Source organism: Pongo pygmaeus, chromosome 16, assembly GCF_028885625.2.
Source record: "Pongo pygmaeus isolate AG05252 chromosome 16, NHGRI_mPonPyg2-v2.0_pri, whole genome shotgun sequence".
Taxonomy (NCBI): domain Eukaryota; kingdom Metazoa; phylum Chordata; class Mammalia; order Primates; family Hominidae; genus Pongo; species Pongo pygmaeus.
In genome coordinates this window covers 37,129,559-37,148,422 of record NC_072389.2, presented here as the reverse complement: position 1 = coordinate 37,148,422, position 18,864 = coordinate 37,129,559, and the positions used below count along the sequence as shown (strand labels likewise).

At 48.6% G+C, this 18,864-nt stretch overlaps 1 protein-coding gene and 1 long non-coding RNA gene across 4 annotated transcripts in view; both read right to left on the bottom strand.

The window, feature by feature from the left end:
• LOC129014243 (uncharacterized) overlaps positions 1–4,737 on the bottom strand; it is a 60,955-nt gene extending 56,218 nt beyond the window's left edge. Inside the window, exon 1 of the long non-coding RNA XR_010123930.1 lies at positions 4,373–4,737. This is a non-coding gene — a long non-coding RNA (uncharacterized LOC129014243). The remainder of the gene's footprint in view (positions 1–4,372) is intronic.
• A 2,560-nt stretch (positions 4,738–7,297) lies between these two features.
• On the bottom strand, positions 7,298–18,046 carry LOC129014228 (golgin subfamily A member 8B-like). 3 transcript variants are annotated; one of them, XM_054451401.2, is made up of 17 exons: positions 17,841–18,046; positions 16,024–16,143; positions 15,080–15,139; positions 14,816–14,896; positions 13,927–13,965; positions 13,614–13,661; positions 13,445–13,529; positions 13,243–13,349; positions 12,157–12,243; positions 11,942–12,049; positions 11,649–11,736; positions 11,009–11,265; positions 10,558–10,752; positions 10,374–10,474; positions 10,191–10,291; positions 9,928–10,083; positions 7,298–9,841 (listed from the first exon to the last, which is right to left on the bottom strand). In XM_054451401.2, the coding sequence occupies exons 1-17, from the start codon at positions 17,886–17,888 to the stop codon at positions 9,642–9,644; spliced, it is 1,881 nt and encodes a 626-aa protein (XP_054307376.1). In that variant the 5' UTR covers positions 17,889–18,046; the 3' UTR covers positions 7,298–9,641. The 3 variants fall into 3 exon arrangements, with proteins under 3 accessions (XP_054307376.1, XP_054307378.1, XP_054307377.1); XM_054451403.2 differs by lacking the exon at positions 15,080–15,139 and having other exon boundaries at positions 10,558–10,749; positions 17,841–18,045; XM_054451402.2 differs by lacking the exon at positions 15,080–15,139 and having other exon boundaries at positions 17,841–18,044.
• Between the last annotated feature and the right edge of the window lie 818 nt (positions 18,047–18,864).

Here is an 18,864-nt window from a genome sequence, read left to right as displayed (position 1 = left end):
AAAAAATGTAATCGGTGTTTACCTGGGAATTTCATCATAAATAATTTTTCTATTGTCTTTTTCCTCTTTTATATTTTACAAGTTTTTTACAATTATCTATGTTTTGTAATAGAATAAAAAGTATCATTTAAAAATTATAAAACATAAGGCCAACACAGTGGCTTACACCTGTAATCCCAGCTCTTTGGGAGGCCAAGGCGGGCAGATCACGTGAGTCCAGGAGTCTGAGACTAGCCTGGGCAACATGGGGAAACCTCTACTAAAAATACAAAAAATTAGCCATGCATGGTGGCGCACACCTGTAGTCGCAGCTACTCAGGAGGCTGAGATGAGAGACTCACCTAAGCCCAAGAAGTTCAGGCTGCAATGAGCCATGATCATGCCACTCCACTCCACCCTGGGTGACAGGAGTGAGGCTCTGTCTCAAAAATATATAAATACCGAGATATATATGTAAAATAAACTACCTTAGGTATTCACATTATTGATTATATTTTCTCAATAGAATGATTATATATTCCTCTTTATAACCATCTGCCAGAAGAGCTTCAACATCTATCGCATTTCAGAATGAATTTTTTTTTGAGATGCAGTCTAACTCTGTCGCCCAGGCTGGAGTGCAGTGGCGCGATCTCGGCTCACCGCAACCTCCGCCTCCCAGGTTCACACCATTCTCCTGCCTCAGCCTCTTGTGTAGCTGGGACTACAGGCGCCCACCACCACACCCAGCTAATTTTTTTGTATTTTTAGTAGAGAAGGGCTTTCACTGTGTTAGCCAGGAAGGTCTCCATCTCCTGACCTTGTAATCTGCCCTCCTCAGCTTCCCACAGTGCTTGGATTACAGGTGTGAGCCACCGCGCCCGGCCCAGAATAAATTTTTAAATTTACATTGATTTTCTATTTCACATAACCAAAAAATTAGCACAGTGAGATTTTATTATAACCCATTTATATTAAATTTCAAAGCAGAAATAAGCTTCACATGGTCCAAATACACTTCACATTACATCAAAACTAGTTAAAAACTAAAAGGAATTATATTTGTCAAGCAATAAGTAGCATAAAAATAACTTAGAATTAATTCAAAGTAGGTCTGCATTCAACACAACTATGATTGAAAGAAATTAAAGTAAGACCTAAATAAGTACAAATACATCCTGTGTTCATGGAGGAAAACTTAATATTGTTAAAATGGCAGTACTTCCTAAGTTCATCTACATATTCAATGCAACTCTGATTAAAATCCCAGCTGGCTCCTTTGCAGAAACTGACAAGCTGATCTTAAAATTCATATGGAAATGCAAGTGACCCAGAACAGCCAAACCCACCTTAAAAAACTTTCTGGAGGATTCATACTTTCTGATGTCAAAGCTTACCAAACAGCTACAGTAATCAAGAGTGTGCTACTGGTATAAGGACAGATGAACAGATGAAAGAATAGAATCCAGAAATAAACTTTCACATATACAGTCAGTTGATCTTCAATAAGGGTTCCAAGACAATTCAATGGGGAAAGAATAAGCTTTTCAACAGATAGTTCTGAGATAACTGGATGTCTAGGTGCAAACAATGAAGCTATACCCCCCTACTTCATGCCACATGCAAAAATTAACTCAAATGGATAAAAGAGCTCAATATAAGAGATATTGACAAAACTATAAAACTCATAGAAAAAAACATAGACAGAAACCTTTGTGACCTTGGTGTAGCAATGTCTTTTTAGATATTACACCAAAAGCACAAGGAGCAAAAAAACACAAACGAAGAAAGATAAATTGGACTATATCAAAATTTAAAATCTTTGTGCTTCAAAGGACACCATCAAGAAAGAAAAAAAGACAATCCAGAAAAAGGGAGAAAATTGTTATAACTCCTATCTAGAATATGTAAAAACTTCTTACAACTAAATAATAAAGAGATACATAACCCACTTAAAAATAGGTTAAATTTTGGAATAAATATTTCCCCAAAGAAAATAGACAAATGGCCAATAAACACATAAAAAGATACTCAACATCATTAGCCATCACGTAAATGCAAATCAAAACCACTAAGACATAGAAATTCACACCTACTAGCTGGGCGCAGTGACTCACACCTGTAATCCAAATACTTTGGGAGGCGGAGACAGGTGGATCATTTGAGGTCAGGAGTTCGAGACCAGCATGGCCAACATGGTGAAACCCCGTCTCTACTAAAAATACAAAAATTAGCCAGCTGGTAGTGGTGCATGCCTATAATCCCAGCTACTCGGAAGGCTGAGGCTGAGGCAGAAGAATTGCTTGAGCCTGGGAGATGGAGGTTGCAGTGAGCCAAGATCATGCCACTGCACTCCAGACTGGGCAACAGTCAGACCCTGTCTCAATCAATCAATCAATCAATCAATGGAATTTCACACCTGCTAGATGTGAAATAGGATGGCGATCATGACAAAGACAGGCAATGCGAAACTATTCACAACAGCCAACAGGTGGCTGCAACCCAAGCATTCATCAACAGATGAAAAGATAACAAGGCGTATTAAATACATACAAGGGAATATTATTCAGCCTTAAAAACAAATGAAATTCTGGCACATGCTACAACATGCATGAACGTTAAAGACATTATGCTAAGTGAAATAAGCCAGGCACAAAAGGACAAATACTATATGAGACCACTTATGCCAGCAGTCCCCAAACTTTTTGGCATCAGGAACCAGTTTTGCAGAAGACAATTTTTCCACAGACAAGGTTGGGGGAGATGATTTTGGGATGATTCGAGGACATTGCATTTATTGTGCATTTTATTTCTATTATTATTACATTGTAACATATAAGGAAATAATTGTACAACTCACTATAATATAGAATCAGGGCTGGGCGCGGTGGCTCACGCCTGTAATCCCAGCACTTTGGGAGGCCAAGGTGGGAGATCATGAGGTCAGGAGATCGAGACCATCCTGGCTAACACGGTGAAACCCCGTCTCTGCTAAAAAATACAAAAAATTGGCGGGGCGTGGTGGCTGGCCCCTGTAGTCCCAGCTACTCAGGAGGCTGAGGCGGGAGAATGGCGTGAACCCGGGAGGCGAAGCTTGCAGTGAGCCCATATTGCGCCACTGCACTCCAGCCTGGGTGACAGAGCAAGACTCTCTCTCTCAAAAAAAAAAAAAAAAAAAAGACTACAAATGATAAGCAACATAGAATAGATATTTAAGGAAAGGCTTTGAAAAGGAAAATAAGATCAAAATAAACTAACAAAATTATTACAGAACAAAGAGATTCTAGGGAGAAGACAAAAGAGTATCAAAATCACTTTGTAAAGATACTTGTGAATATATTACATGTATAAAACAAAACAGAGGCCGGGCGCGGTGGCTCACGCTTGTAATCCCAGCACTTTGGGAGGCTAAGGCGGGCGGATCATGAGGTCAGAAGATCAAGACCATTCTGACTAACATGGTGAAACCGCGTCTCTACTAAAAATCCGTCTCTACTAAAAACACAAAAGTTAGCCAGGCGTGGTGGCGGGCGCCTGTAATCTCAGCTACTCTGGAGGCTGAGGCAGGAGAATCGCTTTAACCAGTGGACTGTCAAGAGAGGTAGGCTGCAGCAAGCCGAGATCGCGCCACTGCACTCCAGCCTGGGCGACAGAGTGAGTGAGACTCTGTCTCAACAAAAAGAAAGAAAACTTTTTTTTGAGAGAGAGAGAGAGAAGTCTCGCTCTTCTCCCCTGGGTTTGAGTGCAACGGCTCGATCTCAGCTCACTGCCACCTCCGCCTCCTGGGTTCAAACCATTCTCCTGCCTCTGCCTCCCAAATAGCTGGGATTAAGTCGCCTGCCAACACGACCGGCTAATTTTTCTATTTTTTAGTAGAGACGGGTTTCAGCATGTTGGCCAGGCTGGTCTCCAACTCCTGACCTCAAGTGATCAGCCCGGTTGGCCTCCCAAAGTGCTGGGATTACAGGCGTGAGCCACTACGCCTCGCCAAAAAACCGAAAATCTTAAAGGTCTTTCCCCTTCCCCGCCTGGGCTCCAACAACTCGGGAGCCGCCCTGCCCCGCCCTGTCGCGGTCCCCAGAGCAGGTGGGCTCACTGAGGGCGACCATGGGTCCCAAGAGGGCTCCGGCAGCCGCGGGCTCCCACCTCGAAGCGCAGCGACAGGGGCCGAGAGGGGCCAGCAGCCCCCAAGCCAGCCCCGCGCTAGGAGTTGGAGAGACGCGCCCTCTGCCTTCTCCCACCCAAGCCTGGCCCAGTGCCCGGCGGGCCAGTTGCGGGAGAAAAGGGCGGGGAACCGGGGCCTCTCTGGGGCAGGTTCCCCTTTGTCCTGGGACTCTGGGCACCCCCTTTCCGCCCTCGCCCTGCGCCGCGAGGCCGCCACCCGGCGACTCACCTTGATGTTGCGGTGCAGCGTGAGCCGCGGCTGTGGCTCCTGGTTCTCGTGGAAGATAGAGGCCGGCAACTTCAGTTTGGCCTTGAACGCTGACAGGGACATCTTCCCCTCATCTCAGGCGGGAGGGGCGCGGAAAAGGAACCGGTCCCGAGCCGCTGTCATGGCCGCGACCACCCGGCGGGGCCCCCGGCCGAGCTCTCGCGGCTCCACCTCTCCCCGCCGCCATGACCCTCGTGGGAGCGCGGCTGGAAAATGGCAAGGGACACCGAGGACTTGGCGGGAGCTGTGTGGCGGCCTGGGGGGCTGCTCCCTTTATAACCGACTCCACCGACAGGAGGCGCGGCTCCCGTCAAGCCGCAGCTTAAAAGGGCAACAGCACCAGCGCCCCCGCTACCGCCTGGGAAAGGGCTGCCCCTACCCCGCCCTGGTCCTCGTGGCCCCTCACCTCTTACCCCTCACCCCTCACCCTTCACCCCTCAACCCGGCGCACCCCGCGTGTGCGCGCTCCCGGCTGCCCCCTCCTCTCTTGACCCAGCACCTTTCTGCCCGACCCATCTGGTCCCTTCTTCACACTCGCGACTGGGCGCCACAACCACCAAATCTCTGTGTGTGTGTGTGTGTGTGTGTGTGTGTGTGTGTGTGTGTGTGTGTGTGTGTGTGTGTGTGTGTGTCCCTGTCCCAAGGGGGCGTGGCTCACGCCTGTAATCCCACCACTTTGGGAGACTAAGGCGGGCGAATCAGGAGGTCAGGAGAGAAGACCATCCTGGCTAACACGGTAAAAATCCCATCTCTACCAAAAAAAATACAAAAAAATTAGCCGAGCGTGTGGCAGACGCCTGTAGTCCCAGCTACTTGGGAGGCTGAGGCAGGAGAATGGCATGAACCCGGGAGGTGGAGCTTGCAGTGAGCTGAGATCGCGCCACTGCACTCCCGCCTGGGCGACAGATCAAGACTCCATATCAAAAAAAAAAGAAAAAAAGAAAAATAAACCTCAAAGGATCACTAGTGGTCAGCAATTATATGCAAATAAATAGGAAAACGTACTAAAAATGGATAAATTTCCAGACACATCTAACCTACCAAGATTGAACCATGATGAAACCCAAAACCTGAACAAACTAATAACAAATAATGGGATCAAAGTGGTAATAAAAAGTCTCCCAGCAAAGAAAAGCCTGAATTCTAGCAAACATTTAAACAAGAACTAATACCAACCTTACCACGCCCGGCCTGTGGAGAGTCAGCCCCCGCCATCCCTCCCATCCCCCCACCATCCCTCCCATCCCCCCACCAAGCATGGGAGTGCTGTGAAGGCAGCTGTGTGTCCTGACAGTCTCTACCAGTCCTACTGTCCCTTGGCTGAGAATCAAACCCATTTCTGGATGACGGGGAAGTGTGTCCTCTGCTGGCTCTGTTCTCTGTGGAGCTCAGGGGAGGGGAAAGGCCAAGCCATTTTTAGGGTGCTGTTTAGAGGGGTGAAAAGGCCATAGCCTTTCCAAGGGACACTTCCTGGAAAGCCCCTGGAACTTAGCTGGCTCTTGTCCTGTGAAGCTGGCTCTGGCCACCACGGGGCAGGGCCACGAACTCAGCCTGAAGGGAGCCTGCGGGGCAGCCCAGCACTCTGGAGGGACAGACAGAACAGGCCATCAGGTGCAGACAGGGGAGGGAGGCAAGGGGACGGAAGGGAAGACGCCTTGGATGGGTGGAAGTCAGTGCCCTTAGGTGCTGGTACCTGTCTTCCCGGCCACCGCTACAACAGGCTTCTGAGCCTGTTGGCTGTCAGGGCTGGACTGTGCCCCATAGGTGACATGGCAGTCCCCGTGGAATCCCCCAGGCGCCACTAGGCAGCATACAGGTAACACACCTGGAAGGTCCCTAACAGCCTAGCTGGACATACTCAAGACACTCTAGGGCTCCTCGTTTGGTGGCACAAACTCCAGGACCCAGTGAGGGAAACGGGAACACACCAGGCCGGGCAGTACAGCTAAATCAATATATTCCAAAATAAAAAGCAAAATAAACAGGAGTCGCATCACCAGGGAACCACGACCCCATCCCCGCCTCCTTCCTCTGTCCTTTGCTAGCAATAAATAAGTTTCCCAGCCACAAATAATTATTAGAACCTCCTCCCCATGTGCCAGCTCCAACCTCTGCTAGGTACGATACAGGGGCGGCCCTACCCTCTGGAATATACAAAACCTTACACAGACACAATATGTACACCGGAGAAGGGTGGCCACCCCAGCAGCCCGTGCCCTCGCCTGGTCCACAGTTAGCCCCACTGTCCTGCCTCTCTGAATAAGAAGGGAGCCCCCCTGAGGGAAAAGTTGCTATGGTGAGAGTAAGGGGGCCATCAGGCCTCCTCCAAACAAACCAACTCCACCAGCCTCTGGCTCTTAAATAACAATCATCACCATCCAGAAATTTAGGGACTCAGCCCTGGTCAAGGTGGCAAAGGGTCTGTTTGTCTTTCCCCATTAGACAGAGGTCTTGTCTTGCTACCCTAATTGTAAAGGGGTGACTCGGAAGGGGTGGTAGGGACATGGTGGCAGTGGAGACTCCAGCCCCACTTCTCTAGGCTTTGCTGACAGTGGTCTGCTTTTTCCCATGACTTTTTTTTTTTTTAAATCCCATAACTTCTTTTTCGTAACTTTTTTTTGGTAACATTTCAGAAAGTTTTTTCTACTTTTCTGCCACATTTTTACAATTTTTATCCGATAACTTTTTCACCCCATAACTTTTTAAATCCCATACCTTTTTTATTTTGTGCTCTTTTAATAAACACTTGCATAGTTATACTACAATTTTGTGAAAATGAAACAGATTATCTCATGCCAAGCATGCCCAGTATTTGCACAGTATCAATACCTTTAATACTATAGTTTTCAAGACACACAAAATAAAATTTTAAGGCAAAAACAGCACTTTGCAACAACTTAATAATTTATTACATTACAGTAGCATCACGCCAGCAGTCAATAATGCCACTTTAGGCAAAAGTTTTCAGTATTTCCGTTACACATTCTGTTAACAAGAACTCATACATTGGTAAAATTCCTTCTAAGAAAACTTGGCAAATAAAGCTTTGGACTGGAATTGGCATTTCTTTCTCTACTTTTCCTTCCCACCATTTCTTTCTTTTAAACTACAGTATTCACATTTTAAAATGTTTTAACTTATTTCATAACATAAAGATAGCAGTTACATTTTTAAATATTTATATTATTTTAAAATGACTCTTTAAGGTACAGTTTTAAACCCACGGGCTAGAAATCATACCACTGTTAATTAGCCACATTATTTGGTCTAATATTTTTTCTTTATCATTCTGAAACTGGGTTTATCTAATACATTGATAAATTCATACAATTTGGAAGAGTCAGTTGAAGTCACAAGGACCCAATATGTGCCCTCTTTCATTGAATGCTGGCAAATCTGTTATTCCATTGGCAAAATCATATTGCTGCTCTCCTGTTCATCTCATATTTATAAAAGGATCATGAGGATGCCAAATGCTAAAAATGGAGATGGTCTAGTGAGTAGAAAATCCCCACCCCAGGGAGCACACATACATCTCTCCCTACAACCTAATAATGTGATGTGTTTTGGAACACAGACATTAGAACTTCACGAAGTTTTAACTGTTGATTCTTTCCCAAGCATCATCAAGTTATGATTTAGGCAATGTATGACTGAAATGCGTTCATTCATCACTCATAGGCACAATCACATAAATATTGCACAAAATATGTCCCTGACTGAAACTGAGAGGTACAAAAACATATTTCACTCTTCGTAAAGAAGTTTGTGAGGAACTACAACTCTGCGATTGTATAAACACGTTTCCTGATAATACACTGACATTCACAAACGGTAGATTGCACCACAGTGTGTAAACATTTTAAGTTGCATAAACTTCTCCTTGATTTTCAAAGATAACATAATACTGTCTACTAAAATTCCTTTTTGTTTCAACTAAGTACTCTCACATATATTAGCTTATAATAATGTTTGTTATTAAAGTGTTTTCCACTCAAGGAAAAGAAGTAAATTCCTATGTCAGAGTAACCAAGGTGGTTGAAGAATAGGTATTAGCCAGAGACGTCTAGATGGTAACATCAATCTTCAAGCCTCAAAGAAGCTCCATGAACAGAGAGGAACGCCAGGTGTCACACAGCTTTCCTTCACTCTAATTCATTCTTGACCAGAGCCTGTATGCCTGTTCCAGGGACATTTAAACTCTTAAAGGATTTCTTATGATCTTCACTAAATACATTAAAAAGAATGCCAACCAGCGCCCTTTTGTGAACTGGGACAGGAAGTCATGTGATTAAAACAGGTAACATGAACTCTGACTTTAAAATGTATTATAGATACAAATGCTCTAAGCTAGGAAAGGTTTTCCACATCCACAGCCAATGATGGGAGCCTTTCATTCCTCGGAAATAAGCCCTTTTTAGGTCATTGGAAAAGAGTACAACTGCTGCAGCTCACGATGCAATATCTTCATGATCCCAGAGCATATAAAAATCCTAAGGGAACTGCCACAGTACAGTGCTCATTCTCGGCACCGGAACAAATGAAACACACTTTATCCTGCACATACCTGCCAGAGCAGGCCACTTTCCTCTTCTGTGAGATTTAAAAAGCTCCCCCAAAAGGTTATTACTCCCATCACCAATACACAGAAAATGGAGGAAAGGCTGTTTCCAGTTCTCGGCCTTTAAACAGCTCTAAATGTCAGTACTCATAGTGGCATATTACAAAGTAATAAACAGTGCACACTTGAGGGCAAAGCACATATTGAGCTCTTGAAGAGCTCACTGTGATTAAGATGAGATCAAGCATAATAGCAGAACATAAGCAAATTTTATCTGAATTCTGTAATGAATATGCACACTGCAATAACATTTAAAAAGCACGGGAGCCTATTTCAAACCAGAGAGAAGAGTTTTGTGCGACGACTGGGTCTTTGTGTGTTTGAACTCCCACCATGTAAGGGCAAACTCGATATGCATGCTAATGCCCTACAATTATGAAATTAAAAAGAAAAATGCTAAAGGATGCCAGAGTGAACATCCGTGAGAGCCACAGAGACCCACTCTCCTTTAATTTTCTACAAATAAACTTAAACTATAAATTAGAAACACAAATAATCATGAGTGGCTGTAACATTCAAATGAAGTAAATGAATTGTGTAGGAGATTAACCCCGTAACTTTGTTTCGTTTTTAACAATGTCTTGAGCAGCTCTTTGATGATGGTGGTATTTATCTCCTTCTGGGCAGCCAAGCCCAGCAAAAGCATGGCACACAGGGGTTGCTGCCCAAGCCTGGGTGCTCTTGGTGGTCCTGCATCTCACCAAGGAGCTGCACGATTGGCTGTGCAGTAGGGTTGTCCTGGGAAGAACCCTCCCTGGCTTCTCCTTGCGCAGGCTTCACGCTGTTGGTGAGGCTCATCTCACAAAGATCTTTGGAGAGAGGGAGGCGAGGATCTGAGTGGAGTGCTAGCCCCCCATGCTCCTGCCTGCTCACCCCACCTGGGGGCTCTACTCACCACCATGCATGTCGGCAGCCCCAAGCTCCTGGGGGGCTGGGGCTCCTGGACCGGGTTCAGCAGCAGGGTTCCGGGCAGCGGCCAGGAATTTGCCGTGCCCCTCGTTATAGTTGGCACAAGCCGCAACACCATCTCCTGCAGCTCCAGCAGCTTCACCTGAAGGGAGGGGTGCTCAGCTGTCAGGCCGCTGCTGGTGCTCACCCTCATGCCCACCCCCACCCGCACCCCCACCCCTACCCCCACAGGGATGTTGCACACCCTACCTTCCCCTCCTCCTTGTCCTGGGCCAGGCTGATGATGTCCTCCTCCAGGTGCCGCGTCTTTGGCACTGCCCCCTGGCTCTGTTAGAAGGCGATGCACTTTCCTGCGGGAGGAAAGGGCTCAGACGCTGGGGCCCCTCCCACAGCCCTGCAGCTCTCCCTGCCGTGCCCTGGTCTCCCACTCACTGATGGCATCTCTCTCTCCAGTACTGGATGAATCGAACTTCCAGTTTCTCCACATGCTCCCTCAGGTCCGCCTTCTCCTCCAGGAGGTCCATAAGGCCGCTCTGGAGCCAAAATTATGGGGTCACATCTCAGCAGCGACCTGCCCCACCCCTGCCCTTCTTGGCCCATGCTAGGACTCACTCACCTCCAGCTTCTCCATGACTTCCCGCAGGGCCGGGAGGGTCTCCCCACTCACAGACTCGCCCCCAGCCCCCGAGGCTGGGGCTGCTGCCTCTGGCTCCTTCTGGGCCGAGGTGACCGTCTCCGTCACCTGGCCCAGCTTCTCCTGCAGCTCCTTTACTTGCTGCTCCAACTGCAGGGCGCTCTTGTCCTCGTTCTTCTGGACAGAGAGAAGCAAGTTCTGCAGCTGGAGACCCCAGAACTTGGTGTCTGCCTCCCATGGCACCGGGAAGGGTGGAGGCAGGTTAGAAAAATACTCTCCTCTCTCCCACAGCCACCAGAGCAAAGCTCTGACTCACGGGTGCCTTTGGAAGTAATATTTCATGTGAGGGCTGCACTGCCCCATTTTACAGGTGGGGAAACAAAGGCCTGGAGGGCTAGGGAGGCGGGCAGGCTCCCCAGGTGAGGCAACCCACCAGCTCCTCGTAGTCACTCTGTGGCTCGGCCAGCTGCTGAAGCCTCTTCTCCTGTTCCCGAAGCCTCTCCTGCTGCTCCTGAAGCCACTCCTCCTGCTCGCAAAGCCTCTCCTTTTGCCCACGGTTCAGGACATTGATGTGCCGATTGTTTTCCACCTGAGCCTGGAGCTCTCCTGCCACTCTCTCCAGCTCCTTCCTCAGGTCTTGCAGCTCCACCTCAGAGGGCACTGCTGGGGGATCCGGGGGCAGTGGTTCAGCTGAGAAAGGAAGCAGACCATAAGGGCCTCTGGATTCTCAAAACAAAAAAAACAAAAAACAACAAAACACCCTCCTCTTGGCGCAGAGCTCCTCTCAGTCCCCCCAAACTTGGCCTCACTGCTAATGATTCCTCGCACCCGGATGGTAGCCAATCTTCCAAACCACTTTCAGATAAAGAGCACTGTGGGTGGCTGACAATGGGCCCTCTTTGCTCATTAGGACACTGAGGCTCATGGAGATGACAAGACTTGTCTCCTGGCACAGACCTCTTTCCCTCTGCCTCAAAGCCCTGCCATCCACCCACCTTCCTGGGGCATTCTAAGCCACCCCCACAGCCCTCTGATGCCAGTCCTGCTGCCAGGTCATGCCGGTCACATCTTACCCATCTGGTTTTTGAGTTTGGACAAACTCCTCTCCAGCTCTTCTACCCGATGCGTATCATGCTTCTTCGCCTCCTTCAATGTGCAAACCTGCCCAAAGCACAGGGGGAAAGGGCCCTGGAGAGAGGGGCTGGTGGCTGGACAGGCTCCCATCTCCCTCTCTGCCCCCACCTCCACAAAGCCCAGACCCAGGACCACCTCTGGCTGCACTATTCCCATTTTAAAGATGCCCAGAAAGATCCAGTGACCTATCTAAGTTGTTGGGGGGGCGAGAGGCTGAAGGGTCAGATCTCACCTCCTGTGACATTTTCCTCATCCTCTGCTGCCACTGGGCCCTCTCTCCTTTTATTTGTTGCGCATATTGATCTCTCTCCAGCTGGACTTCTTTAAGCGACTCCTTCAACTGCAAGAATGGGCACAGAAGTTAGGAAAGGCTGTCACTGGTCCTCACCTGCTCCTGGCCACCTGGGGTCATCTTCCTTCCACATCCCTCCCTCTGCAAAACCTCACCTGTGTCACGTGTCGTTTCAGCAGTATCTGCTCCCTTATGGACTGCTCTAACTGCATCTTCATAAGTGCTTTACTGCGGCTCGAGAACTGGATGGTGAAGAGTGAGAAGTTTCGATCTGGGGAGCCTGGGCCATTCCACACAGTGCCCCTTAAAAGGGCTAGGGCTAGACCCAATATACAACTTGGCCAGTAAAGATCAAGGCATTTCCAAGCCCGTGGTCTGGTTTTGAAAAAAACTCAGTGAAGTTGGAAGGGACGAGGAGAGAGATTAGATAATATTGCTATTGTTATGACTATCACTGTTGGAACCTTTATGGAGTGCTTCAGCAGGTACCTTGCTAGCAATCCCATTGAATCCTCGCAACCACCATAGGAGACAGTTACTATGATTACCTCTCTTGGGTAGATGAAAAAACATGGAGTATTTGAGGTTAAGTGCTTGCCTAAGATCACTTAGGCAGAGCTAGGATTTGAATACCCAGGTCTATCAGATTCTCTAAGCCCATTTTTCTTGCTGGGGGTGGGGGCAGAGTCAGGAAGGGGAAAATTAATCTTTTATTCACTTTTTGAAAGGATGATACATTCACATAGTCCAAAACTCAGAAGGAATAAAAGGGAAGTATCTGCTAGCCACCCCGTTGCTCTCTTCTGAGTTGTTTATGAACACTTGCAGACATGTTTTATGTATATTATCATAGTGTGTACACACACACACACACACACACGTTTCCTCTCTCTACAGAAATGGTAACATACTAAAGATACCCTTCTGTACCTTCACAGTATAAGTACCCAATACCCCACACCCCACCTAGGACTTGGCCAAGACCACGGCCAGGTAAGGGCAGGGCAGCCACTTGGCCTCCAAGCTCTGCATCCAGTGCTCGCTCCCCACCGCGCCCCCCAACTCACCCACAGCAGCTGACTCAGCCTCAGGCTGCCTCTAACAACCATACACAAAAGCAGTGAGAAATGGCCATGCTGCCTTCTGGGCAGGACACTCCATCCTGCAGAAGGGACCTTTAGGCTCCCTCCTCCATCTGTGAAGCCGGGCTCCCAGGGGACAGCGCAGGTGGTTGGACTCACCCCATCCGGCTTCTTCTGCGTGGCGGCGACAGCACAGAGAGCCCGCTCTAACTCTCCTGTACGCTGTGATGAATGTTGCAGGCGGCTGGCCAGATCCCTGGACTCTTCTGTAATGACAGAGTTGAGATGGGGCTCAAAGGACTCCCCCTACAGACCTGTCAAAGTGCCAGGTTGAAGGATGACAGGGTGCCCAGATTCCCACCTTCAAAGTATCTGAGAGAACGTTTCGTGCGATACAGGTCCGTATTTAGTTTCTTGTTCTCTATGTTCAATCTCTGGATTTGAACCTTTGGGAGAAAAGCCAAGCAAGTGCTGAAATGGAAAGAAACACTCTCCGGAGGACAGGAGGAAACTTCACACCCTCCACTCACCTCTAGCTCCCTTTGGGCTTTCTGTTTCTCATTGTTTGCTTCCTTTTCCTATAAGAAGAGGAAGACAGAGCTCTTACCAGGGAGAGGCAGAGATGGCACGGCAAGAGACATGCCCCCAGAATGCCACCAATGCCCCAGGACAGACCCACCCATGGGACCAGGTTATCAGGGGCCCTGTGGGGATGGGGTGGAATCTGAGGAGTGAGCCTTCTTCCCCAGGCTGGGAGTAGGCGAAATGAGACTGGGGCCTCTACATCTGAGTGTCCCCCAAACCCAGCAGTCATGTCACGAGCACACGAAGAAATCACGTTACTTCTTCCAGCTGATGTTCCACTTGTTTCTTCTGTTGTTTCTGTGGGGTGAGTCAAATTAAGGTGATGGAAGGTGGCCCCCTCAACTCTATTCCCCAGAGAGGAAGCGGTAGGCAGGGGCCAGGAATGGATTTTAAAGGCAAAGTTCTCAGACCCAATGGGAACAGGAACAACATGTTCCTAAGCTCCCAAGGACAGAGGATTTGGGTCTTTGTTGGTTTTCAGCCACAGCCACAGAACTCAAAGTCTGAATCAGGAATCTCTTGAGAGGACAGCAACATAAACCTCTAGAGATGGAGTTTGAGAAAGGCTCCCCCTTCTGCCACCTTGTGATTTAGAAAAGTGTGTTCATTTAATAAACATTTACTGAGCACGTATGGGCCAGGTACGGTTCTTCACAGCAGATATAGGATGGAAAAGGACAGACAGGAGCCCTTGGCCCTGAGGTTTCCATTCTAGGGGGTCTTTAAATCTCAGACTCTTAGAGCTAACAGAGACCTTTGATACTCACTACCTCCTCTGGAAACACTAGCCCAAAAAGGAGAGGTGGCTTGTCCAGAATCAAAGATCAAATTAGGGACTGAGTCGTGGCAGAAATACAGGGCCCCTGACAACCAGTCAGGCCAGCACTTCCCCAAGAGGCAACAACGCCAGGGCATGTGTAGTAAGGACTCGAGTAGGGGCGTCTGGAGGGGAGAGAGTCGGCAAAGAGGGCAGCAAAAGAAGAGCCATGCTGCATGCCCTGGGGTCCCTCCAGGTGAGTCCTGGGTGCCCCAGCTCCCTATCTGCCCTTGACGCCAGGGGCCCCCAGCCCCCTTCTTCAGGGCCCCAAGGGGAAACCGGAGCCTAGGATTGGCAGCGTGGAAACAGGGGACCCCACTGGACTCTTACCAAAGATTTGATGGTGTTATTCAGTCGACTGATTTTTACGGATCTCGAGTCCAGGACTGCTGCTTGTTCTTCGCATGGGTTCTGAGGTGCATGCAGAGAGGAGGAGGTGCAGGAGGAGTTGGGGGAGAGGTAGAGAGAGCAATCATTAGGGCTGGGGTGTGTGTGGGCTGTCTCAGCTGGCAGAAGGGCACCCAGTCCCCGTTGTGGGAGGAGGGTGGAGGGCTGGCCTGCGGGGTCACTGCACTTCTGCCCAGAGCCTCCTACCTCCAGATCCTTCAGGGTAGCAGATGATGTAGGGCCCTCCCCGTGGATACCTGTTGCTGACTACAAGAGATGAGAGTGCACATGGAGATGTTCTGTCCCCCAGTGTCTGAGCCCTCCGACTTCCTTTCTTCCCCATCAACTGGCAACATTTTCTTTTCTGCCTATCTTGGACCTTTGTCCCATAACTCCTTTATGCCAACTTCTCTCCTGGTTCTTATCTCCGCACCATCCCACCCTGGGGCCCTTTCAGTGACTCCTGATGGCAAGTGACTGTTCTCATTGTCCTGGCTTCCCCTTGAGACTGGGGATGAGGAAACTCAAACAGCAAAGACCATATCCTGGGTGTCCTGGGTGTTGACAGCAGGCCATGTACTAGGGATTAACATAAAATCGACAATAATAAATCTCATTTAAACTGCACAAATACAAGTCAAACAATACCACCTCTATTATACAGATGTGAAAAGAGAGGCCCAAAGAGCTCAAGCAACTTGCCCTAAATCATATCCCTAGCAGACGGAGAGGCAGGATTCAAACCCAGAATTCTTTTTTTTTTTGAAACGGAGTCTCTGTCTTCCAGGCTGGAGTGCAGTGGCATGATCTAGGCTCACTGCAAGCTCCGCCTCCTAGGTTCACGCCATTCTCCTCCCTCAGACTCCACAGAAGCTGGGACTACAGGCGCCCGCCACCACGCCCGGCTTTTTTTGGTATTTTTTAGTAGAGACGGGCTTTCACCGTGTTAGTCTGGATGGTCTCGATCTCCTGACCTTGGGATCCACCTGCCTGGGTCTCCCAAAGTGTTGGGATTACAGGAGTGAGCCACCGTGCCCGGCCAAATCCAGAAACCTTGACTAGCACCCAACAGTCCATCCACAATCTTAACAATTGCCCTCTACTGCCCCTTGGGCCCCCTGTCCCCAGGAGCCTGTCCAGGCAAGACTCACAGCCTCAGATGAGTGGCAACCACCAGAAGCGGCTGTCTCAGGGTTACTGCCATTTGCTTTCCTGTTCCTCTTCGCTGCTGCTGGAACACCAGGGCTGTTTCTCTGCCAATATTCTTTTAACTGTGGGAAAGAAGAGCAGTAATACTCATGAGAACTATCAGCCCCTACAGCCACATCCTCCTTTATAGTTTTTATAAAAGACTCTTATATACCATCTGATTTAATGACACCAACCACTCTATAAGGTGTCACAATCATTTAGGGACAGAGAAGGATTGATATCATGGCTAGAAAAAAAGAAAAAAGAAAAAGAAAAAGGTGATACTGGAACTTGGAAACCCAGTCTTCTGACTCTAAGCTCTGGGGTTTTGCCAAGAATCAGCAGCTGCCAGGGACCAAACCCAGAGGCAGAGGTAGAAAAGGAAACATTAAGTAGGCAGGAGCTGTATGTCATGTGGTTTAGAGTCATACATCCTCACATGTCTGTTAGTGGGAAGAACTGCACCAGTACCTCCCAAACTTTTATATCAATGTGTCCTCATGGCAGAAGGCAGCCTTTCAGTGAAATCTGGGAATTTACCAGAAAGAGGACAACCCAAGCCTCATTTCAGAGAGAAGTCTGGTATACTCTTAGAAACCTATGGGACTGCCATCCCTAAGTACATTCATGTTTGTTCTCTTGATCTCAAGAGAATTAAAGGAAACTGATGCTTCAGAAAGATGTCCCACATTTATCCTGTGGCACTCAAAGTACCCAAGGTTGAGATAATATGAGGAAGATTCAAACTGTCAAGTTCAGTTTCCCAAGGTCTATTCCACAGAAGATGAGGAAATCTCACTTCAGAGACCACTGACCGAAGGGCAGTCTGGTCCCAGAACCATGGAGAATGAGAATATGAGGTGGAGAACTCGGAAAAAAATGTTAAAATCTCTCTGGAAAGTAGAAGCCTGGGAGAAAACCAAACCAAACCAAACCCATTCTCCAATTGCCATCCAGAGATACTGTCAACATTTTGAGTTCACGGGGGAAGTGTAGGCTTTTCCCACCATCAACATCTGTAAGGGAGTGAGGCAGCCTGAAACCTCTTGCTCCTGGGTCCCATAGTCTCCATTCCCCTTCCAGCTGGAAATTTCTGCTGTGACCAGAAGAACCAGAAATGGGGTGACAACGCTTAGGGGACTGGGCCATAAGACCAAAGCCAGTCTTGCAGTAATGACAGTTAGTAGACAGACTGTGACATCACTACATTCCACTCCTCCTAGTGCGGGGGAGGGACCACATCAGCGCGATGTCCGAGTTGCCGCTCCACGATGCGGGAGGGAAACACAGGGTTGTGACCCAGGTCCTTAGAGACGCCAGCGCAAAGAGCCCAGGGAGGTCGACCTTGAGGCAGCAGGAGGGGAGGGCAGAGTCTGCAGCAGGGAGCCCCAGGAGTCACCAGCCCAATGTCACCCAGGGACAACTGGTGAGGGCGGGGCCTGGGGCTGGGGGGCCCAGGTCCTTGGAGATGTGAGCCCAAAGAGCCCAGGGAGGTCCAACTTGGGGTGGCAAGAGGTGAGGGCCCAGTAATGGAGTGGGCAGCTCCAGGAGGCACCCGCCCAAAGTCACCCTGGGGTGATTGGCGAGGGCAGGGACTGAGCTGTTTGCTGAAGGGGCAGGGCTGACTGACAAGACTTTTGTAGGGGGAGCCCAGAAGCGCCGGTGTTGGGGGGCAAAGTCCAGTGTGCCTCAGGAGTAGTATGGACTCTGGCAGCGGTCTTGTCGTCGGAGGGAATCTGTGGCTGAGTTGGGGGGCCATGACCTGGTACGTCTTTACCTTTTTCTTGGCTGCAGCTAATTTGCTCTGTCCAGTTTCTTCTGCCATTGTGGGGTGGGGAGGGAGGCGGGGTTGGGGCCACGTCAGCAAAATCCCAGCGAGCACCGATCAACGCCTCCAGTCACCTAGCAGGCAGCTGCGTAACTGAGCCAGAGGAGGCGTAACCAGGGCCCCAGTAGAATGCGGAATAGGGGTGTGGCCTTAATGCTCCAAGCCCATTGGTCAATGAGAAAGATGAAAGGGAAAGGGGGCGTGGCCAGGCAGCAGTGTGTCCAGAGGGACCTGTGGCTCATCAAGAAAGCTGCCCATGCAACCGCTGTCCCCACCCACTCTGAGAGAGGGGAGGGGCCACCCACTCTGAGAGAGGGGAGGGGCTGGCTTTTGCTTTAAAACTTTAAAAAACATATGTGTGTATACTTTATATATATATGTGCGTCTCTCTGTGTGTATCTATGTGTTCCTCCAGAGCTGTCTTCATTAACCAGCTTCTACGCAAGGTCTATGATTTTGGCCTATACCTTTCATCTTCAAATACTGTACAAAAATTACCAGTATTACCTGAACTGAGATACAGATCCTATAAAAGTGGGAAATCCATAGCATGCTTGATGATTAATGAAGCAGACTATATTATCCAACATTCCAATAAGATAAAATAATCAAAATGATTTCTTTTTTGGAAAAATGTTTCTCTTAATTCTCCTATATTATTGTTTTGTTTTTTTTTCTTAAACAGGAAAGATGGTTAATATCTGTAAAAACGCAAAGCTTTTGGGCTGGGTGCAGTGGCTGACACCTGTAATCCCAGCACCTTGGGAGCCTGAGGCGGGTGGATCACCTGAGGTCAGGAGTTCGAGACCAGCCTGGCCTCCATGGTGAAACCCCGTCTCTACTAAAAATACAAAAACCAGTCAGGGGTGGTGGTGGGTGCCTGTAATCCTAGCTATTCAGGAGGCTGAGGCAGGAGAATCATTTGAACCCGGGAGACAGAGGTTGCAGTGATCCAAGCTCACGCCACTACACT

Bases quoted from the DNA above. Each gene is read 5' to 3' on its own strand.
- LOC129014228 (XM_054451401.2), bottom strand. From the start codon at position 17,888: ATGGCAGAAGAAACTGGACAGAGCAAATTAGCTGCAGCCAAGAAAAAG. The intron at 13,530-13,613 runs GTGAGTGGAGGG...TTTCTCCCAAAG, and splicing joins AAGCCCAAAGGGAGCTAGAG to GTTCAAATCCAGAGATTGAA. The intron at 11,737-11,941 runs GTGAGATCTGAC...TGCTTTGGGCAG, and splicing joins TGAGGAAAATGTCACAGGAG to GTTTGCACATTGAAGGAGGC.